The 7,097-nt window shown below is 43.7% G+C and overlaps 1 protein-coding gene across 1 annotated transcript; it reads left to right on the forward strand.

Annotated features, from left to right (window-relative positions):
• Positions 1-2,752: 2,752 nt before the first annotated feature.
• LOC139344370 (aquaporin-11-like) lies at positions 2,753-5,328 on the forward strand. The gene is made up of 3 exons (XM_070982471.1): positions 2,753-3,485; positions 4,276-4,392; positions 4,654-5,328. Exons 1-3 carry the CDS (start codon positions 2,894-2,896, stop codon positions 4,758-4,760), a joined length of 816 nt encoding a protein of 271 aa, XP_070838572.1. The 5' UTR covers positions 2,753-2,893; the 3' UTR covers positions 4,761-5,328.
• The last annotated feature ends 1,769 nt before the right edge of the window (positions 5,329-7,097 follow it).

Here is a 7,097-nt window from a genome sequence, read left to right on the forward strand (position 1 = left end):
ACAAGGTACTTTACTGAAGTACAGCAACTCAAATTTGTACTCGAGTATTTTAATTTCCTTCCACTCTCAGTTTCTACTCCACTACAGTTCAGAGGCTTTAGTTACTTTTCACTTTCTAAATTAAGATTTTTGCAGACAAAAGTGAAAGTTTTACTATTTTGATGATCATTTTGTCATTTTTCATGTTTTTTTCAGGTTCGAGCTTCTAAAACTTGAGGATTTGCTGCTTTTCCTTTTAATTATTAAGAATTTTTACTTTATACTTTAAACAGTTTGAAGGTTTCACTTTGGGAAATTGTGACTTTTCTCACCGTTTTCTGAATGTTTGCAGTGAATTAATGCAGGACTTTCATTTCTAATGGAGTATTTTTACAGTGTGGTATTAGTACTTTTACTGAAGTAAAGTAATACAGCAGTGAATTCATGTCTACAGCGTATCTTCATCAGAATCTATGAAACCTACTGAAGGTCAAGCAGGAACTGTAGGATCAAATATTTAGACACACCTGAATCTCTTCTCCAAACATGGACTGGCTGAAGATGAATCACCATCGGATATTGTGTACATCACAGTATAAATATAAAACATTTTCTCATCCGTTTCTTCCAAATAAAGTCTCTTAAATGAGAAAAGGCAGCGAGGCGGAGATGGAGCAACACCTCCACCCCCACTGCACGACTCAGCAGCTTCCATGTAAGCCCACACAGCGGTGAAAAACCAACATTTACTGGCTCCGCTGTGGAAACACGAGTCACCAGAATGAAAACATTCCTCCTCCAGCCCGTGTCCTCCACTTCAGCTTTTAAATGGACTGTCAGGAAACGTGGTGCTGACATTGGCGGTTCCCTCCGGAGGGTTTTTAAAATAACTTTAGTAATCACTTTTCCTTTCGCGCCTCCACCAGGTGCTGATCTCTCCGCCACTCTTACGGCCAAATACCTGCGAAACTTACATTCCCATCAACATCAGCTGTGCTCTGCCTTTACAGTGAAGTAGCTAAGCTAAGCTAACCGGTGTGGTAAAACTACCTGCTAACAGGAGCACCACTGTAGCCTCGAACAGCCTGATGGCGCCTCATGTGTCTGAGCTCCTCTCTGAGCCTCAGCGTCACGTTCAAATAGAGCAAAGACAGAAAGCTTCAATCAAGTAAACAGCAACAAGCTTTGATACACAAACTCCAGTTTTCTGCCTGAGGTTTGGATCACGTTAACTTTCCAGGTCGTCCAGATGTTCAGCCTCTTGTTTTCATTCCTCCTGAGCACATGGCCACTAATGGCTCGTCTGCAGCTGCAGGAGAGATTTGCCAGATTCGCTGTAAATGTTTTGAAACACTTCACAAACAGGACATGGGATCACAGCTTAACAGGGTGATGGATATGTCTTGGACATTAATGGATATTTAGAGCTGCAACGCTCTCTGATGTTAAAGGGCTGACTTTCAGTTTTCATCTGATTCCACGTCAGATGAGCAACTTTATTACTGGTGGAAATAAGTCAACAAAGCAGAATTTAATCAGGTGCAGCCTTCACCTGAGTGCCTTCTCAGGTGCTCACGACCACAAGACAAGCTCATACTCAGCAGAGACCTGAGGGAGGTATCAATCATCTCTGAACTCCTGACAAGAAAGCCTATTTATTTCCCAAACCACTGAAGCTAATGCAGCAGCCACACGTCTCACTGGAACCAGAAGACCAGACCTCCTCTGAACTGATCTCTTCACTGGTCACAAGTATAGAAATATCCTTTTGTTTTTAAAGCACTGGCACCAGGTTACATCTACTCATCCCTTAGTCCACCTCACATCTGGTGACCAATCACTGCTCTCCACTCCATGCTACAAACCAAAGGTGAGCAGTATTTTCAGTCATTTGGCCCTAAATTGTTGAAGTTTGATACTAACAGAGATCTTCCTCCACCCTGCAAAATCCACCTAAAGATCAATCTCTTCTTTTTGTTGTGAAGCAGCATTGTTATTAAATGTGCTCTATAAATAAGCCTGACATGCAGTCAATACTTCACAGACCAAAAAGTGCCCCTGCACAAGTATTTTCTGCAGTGAAAGCTGGTGATGTGCACGTGGCGCCCCCTGCTGTTGTCAAACTGTAACTTCAGTGTTTACCTGCATGAGTTTTCTTGTCCTGAACTGAGCCCCTCAGCAGCAATCACTCCCTGGATGCGTGTACCGCCTCCAGCAAGCACGAGCAACAAGTTCACGCTGAAAAACGGCACTTCCTGTTACAACTTCCAAAGTAAAACTCAGCCGACACACCGCAAAGAATTTAGAGAAACACTGCGTGAATGTAAAAGAAGACTCAAAGCATTAGTTTCAATGAGTCCCACAAACTTCACTCAACAAAACAGCTCTAAATTCGTTAGTTTCACCTTTTTTTAAAAGACTCACATTTTGAAACAAGTATGAAGTAGAAGTTTGTTCAAGGTAGGAGCGCCTGACAGTGCAATATAACTCCATCTGTTTCTTGATGGTACAGAGAAATAATCAATCATGCTTTGGATTCACACAACACATTTGTTGGCAGGATCAATTTCTTGTCGTTTTGAGTCTTATGTGAGAAACAACCTGTTCATCCTTAAGACTTGTCTCCTAAAACGTCAGCAAATCAAAACTAAAAACACCTGCATGTCAATACCATTTAAGGTAACCAAAAAAATTTCTACCGTTTAAGCCGTCCTAAAGGGAAAGCTGTTGCCTCAAACAATCCGTGGTTTTATTTTGAAGGCGTAACTGCCGCGTTCCCTTTCTGAGCGAGCTGTTTGACGCGGCTGCGGCAGCGTGGATCAACTGAACTTTGACGTCGAAAAGGAGGGAAGGTGATCACCCTAAACCCTTTAAACCTGCTCCCAACAAGGAGTCGGACTGAACAGCCGGAGGAATGACTGACCTGTACGTGTCCTTGGCGGTGCTGGCAGTCGCGGTGCTCCTCAGCGAGGCGACCCGCCGGACAGCAGAGCGTCTTTCTCCCGGAGCTTATTGGATTTACCTGCTGGAAGCGGCGTCCACATTCCAGCTCTGCTGCTGCACTCATGAACTCAAACTGCTGGGCGAAACGGCCCGTCTGGAGCTGCCGGTCAGCCTCACCCTCACCTACACCATAACGGTTATCCACTTACTAACTTTCCGGGGGGCGACTTGTAACCCCAGCGCAGCTCTGGAGAGCGTTTGCCGGGGAACCAGGAGCGCCCGCGCTGCCGTCGCCGTCATCGCCTGCCAGTTCGGCGCTGCCGTCGCCGCGCAGTTCTTCGCCGCCTCCGTGTGGTCGCTGGGTCTTTCCGACATCCACATCAGGCACCAGAGGTTCGGGTTCAGATGCTTCGACCCCCTCGGTGGGACCGTCCTGGAGGCCGCGGCCGTTGAGCTGGGCTGTGCTTTCATCGTCCAGACTGCGGCCATGCACGTCCACAAACTGGACGAAAAAGTTCGCGTGCACTTCATCGCGGCAGTGATCACCGCTTTGGTTTACACAGGTGCGTTAATGAGCGCGACACCGGAAGAAGTGTCTGCTTTAATAAGAGGCTGGTTCAAATGTTCACAAAACTATAAAGAAAGGAGAAAACGTATAATAAGTTTAAAAAAAATCCTATAAGTAAAAGCCCAATTAAATGGCTAAAGTAAAAATACAGTGAAATACACAGATTAATCATTTGCTGCATTTGTGGTGATTTAATTAGCTGTCATTAGGCACAGTCATCTGAAAACACCCTTAATGAAAGTCCTGCAGTCCTGATTTCGAGTCACATGCTGAGACAAAACATATACAAGATAAAATAGAACAAACAATGTCACAAAAAACAATTATTTTATTCTTAATCAATCTGCAGATTTTTTCCTCTATGAATCGAGTCATTATTGGTCAATAAAAGGTCAGAACATAATGAAACTGTATGCTTTAATCAGAGGTAAACTACGGGGACGAGAGGGAACGAGACCCACAGCTGGACTCGAGGCAGGGACATTAGCTGGTCAGGGTCAGCACATTTTTAATGATGAGACTACAGAAAGATGAAGCTACAGCGATGGCACAGACAGAGCTCAGCAATCAATTATCAGTGATCGCATTGATCCCCTGCAGACGAGGCTGGATCACCAGCCGGGTGCAGAGAAACCGCTGTGGGCCCTGAACGCCCCACATTCGTAAACTGCGTATCTTTGTTTGACCTCTTGGTTGAAGGCCTCCAGATTCCCTTCAGACTGAGTTTGAACAGGATCTCTGTTAAATAAATGTGACGGTGCTGCTGTTTCTCTCCCTCTGTGCAGGTGGGGGTATCTCAGGTGCTGTTTTTAACCCCGTCCTGGCCTTCTCCGTCCAGTTCCCCTGCAGCGGTCACACCTACGTGGAGTACTGCTTCGTCTACTGGCTGGGACCAGTTCTAGGTGAGGACGTGGATTCCCTAATTATAAGAAAACCATCTGAAGCACAACACTATGGCGGAATCAGGCCTTCTGAGGCTGTAACCCACTGCCTCACATGAAACCACATGCTTGCTAAGCTAAAGGCTAAAGGTGCTGTCACATGAGGATGGTGGCCCTCGCCCTTTGTCATTTCTGCTTAACAATTCATACCTAAAATATCTTTGAGAGAGCCTGATTGGCTGTCGACCAAAGTAACCTCCTGTGTCGTGCACGTGTTTGCAGGCGTGGCGAGCTGCATCCTGTTGTTTGAGAAGATCGTCCCCTTCCTGTCTGGGAAGAGCACCGTTGGTCTGGAGGTCCCAGCGGCCCAGAAACAAAAGACACAGTAGCAGAGACGCGAGGACAGGACGGGTCAAATCAGTCTCCTGCCAGTGGAAGTGTCTGTTCACTTGGTCAGTTCCAGCACACTGTTACAAAACATGAATCACACATACAATCAAAATTTTGGGCTGGTTTTTATCATGAAAGCACAATGAGGTCCAGGACCTCATTGGGGGCACAACGAAGCTGCAGCTGATCAGACAGGAGCAGATTTCGACTGGTGAACACATCACAGGGTCGGCTCTTAGAGAGTTTAGGCAAAGATGCTGCATGAGACGAAAGCTGTTCTAAGAAAACGGTGTCTACCGCAAATTAATGCATAAATTCTGCTTTGAAATCATAGAAAAAGACGCTCGTTTTAAGTGCAGAACTTGCCTGAGAATCATCACGTTTTTAAGTTTCTTCAGTGTCAAAACGAGCCAGCGATCGTTGTCTGTACATGTGTGGACTCACTGCAAACAGGAGCTGCTAATAGTCTTTTAATGGTGCCAGTTTTCCAAAATGTCAGTGACTATAGACAAAATAAGCAGGGTCACGTTAGAGGCCACTCAAACCCAAAGCTGCTGCCATCACTAACTGACATGAACCAAATGGGACTCAACTCTGAAAGCACGAAGTCACCAAAGTTCACATAGAGAAGAAGAATAGAAGTGGTTCATATGTTTGATATTTCTTTCATTTCAGAGTAAACTAAGCGGTGATGGGAGGTGTGGTCTGTTTTAGTTAATGCTGGGTGTGAAAGGGTGACACTTTCAGGTGTAATTACACTAAAATGTTTTGGTACACTTGATATGTAAAAAAAAATGGATTTCACTGAAGACACTGAAGCTGATGGAGTTTTAACTTTTCATCATAAGTGTGGATGACTAAAGCTTTGACAGTCTGCTGAATCTTCACATTTTCCTGCACAAATCTGATTGTTTGAATTTGTCATCTGATAATTTGCTGCTTATCGTCACTACGGACAAAGAGTTAAAGTATACTGGTGAGATATTTGCTTTGATGTTATAACTATTTTTTTTCCACTGTATTTTTTATTCTGTCAAAACTACAATAAGTCTGTGAACTAATGACAAACTAATTTACAACTTTAATACCTCTAGACTCCAGATGATGACAATGCTTTTTGTTTCAGAGAATACTTGTATGATTATCTGACGTCAGACTGTGACAGACTGAAAACGCACATGATGTTGTTTTCAGATCACCTGTAATATCTTCTGTGAAATATTTTGATTAAAACATCTATAAAAAAAAGGATGAATTTTATAATTTATCACCCAACCTTTCATCTAACGCCACCATGAGGTCAAAGGTGGTTACTGTTAAGGGCTAATTAGAATATATTAGCATGCTAACACACCAAACACAGATGGTCAACATGGTAAACATAGCTGCTAAGCATTAGCATGTTAGTATTACAGCCTCACAGAGCTGCTAACATGGCTATAGACTGCAAACTGGGTAGTATCTATACAGTATCTACTGAACACTGGGTGTCATATTACTGTTTTAGCAGCTGGTACACAAAAATCTATATACTTAACCATTTTCTAGTAACAGGAAATATAGTATGTGTGACATTGGTTGGCAATAGAAATGTGTCTTTAAAGTGTCACTGCTGCTGCACCACCACACAGTTACATCCATGGATACACTGCTAAGAGCTAATTTGACAAGATGTAAACATACGGAAAAAACAACAAATCAAAAATAAATCTTCCATGATTCAATTCACTGCGCTGATATGGAGTCACACAGTAACACCCAAAGTCCTGAAACCAAAGATGGCTGCTAACAGCATCATCTGTGTGTGTTTGAAGTGACATTACAAACTATTTTAGTGCTCACCACACAGACATTGTGGATTTAATTCTGAGATTTCCTTTATTTCTTTCAAGATTTGTCAGAGCTCTGTTAATTTCCTTCCTAGTCTCCTCTGAGGTCCTCAAAGAGCCAAATCCCAAAGAGAAAAAAGCCGTAAAAGCTCCCCCAGCAGAGCTCTTGGCACTTTGGCCTGTATGGTATCTGTTACACAACACGACCTTTGTGCCCTCTCCTCCCAGTCTCACACCATCTGACTCAGCCAAATACCAAAAAAATAGGTCCTCTGTTCGCCCTGCAACATTCAACACATAAACAACATACGACAAACATGAGACTGGCTCCACGTCTGTTTAACAGGGATGCATGTCAGGCGTGGACTTCAAAGGGAGACGCTTCAATGCTGCGTGCACACGTTGACCTCTAATATACTGAAGTTCACAGCCACACTAAAACTGCAAGAGGGTGTTTGCAGTCACATGACGTTAAATTCAGTTAGTAGATATAAGAACTACCTGCTC

This window comes from Chaetodon trifascialis, chromosome 16 (genome assembly GCF_039877785.1).
Source record: "Chaetodon trifascialis isolate fChaTrf1 chromosome 16, fChaTrf1.hap1, whole genome shotgun sequence".
Taxonomy (NCBI): domain Eukaryota; kingdom Metazoa; phylum Chordata; class Actinopteri; order Chaetodontiformes; family Chaetodontidae; genus Chaetodon; species Chaetodon trifascialis.

Excerpts from the sequence above, each read along its gene's own strand:
- LOC139344370 (XM_070982471.1), top strand. The coding sequence starts at position 2,894 with ATGACTGACCTGTACGTGTCCTTGGCGGTGCTGGCAGTCGCGGTGCTC. Across the intron at positions 3,486-4,275 it reads CACCGCTTTGGTTTACACAG|GTGGGGGTATCTCAGGTGCT; the intron begins GTGCGTTAATGA and ends CCCTCTGTGCAG. Across the intron at positions 4,393-4,653 it reads CTGGCTGGGACCAGTTCTAG|GCGTGGCGAGCTGCATCCTG; the intron begins GTGAGGACGTGG and ends ACGTGTTTGCAG.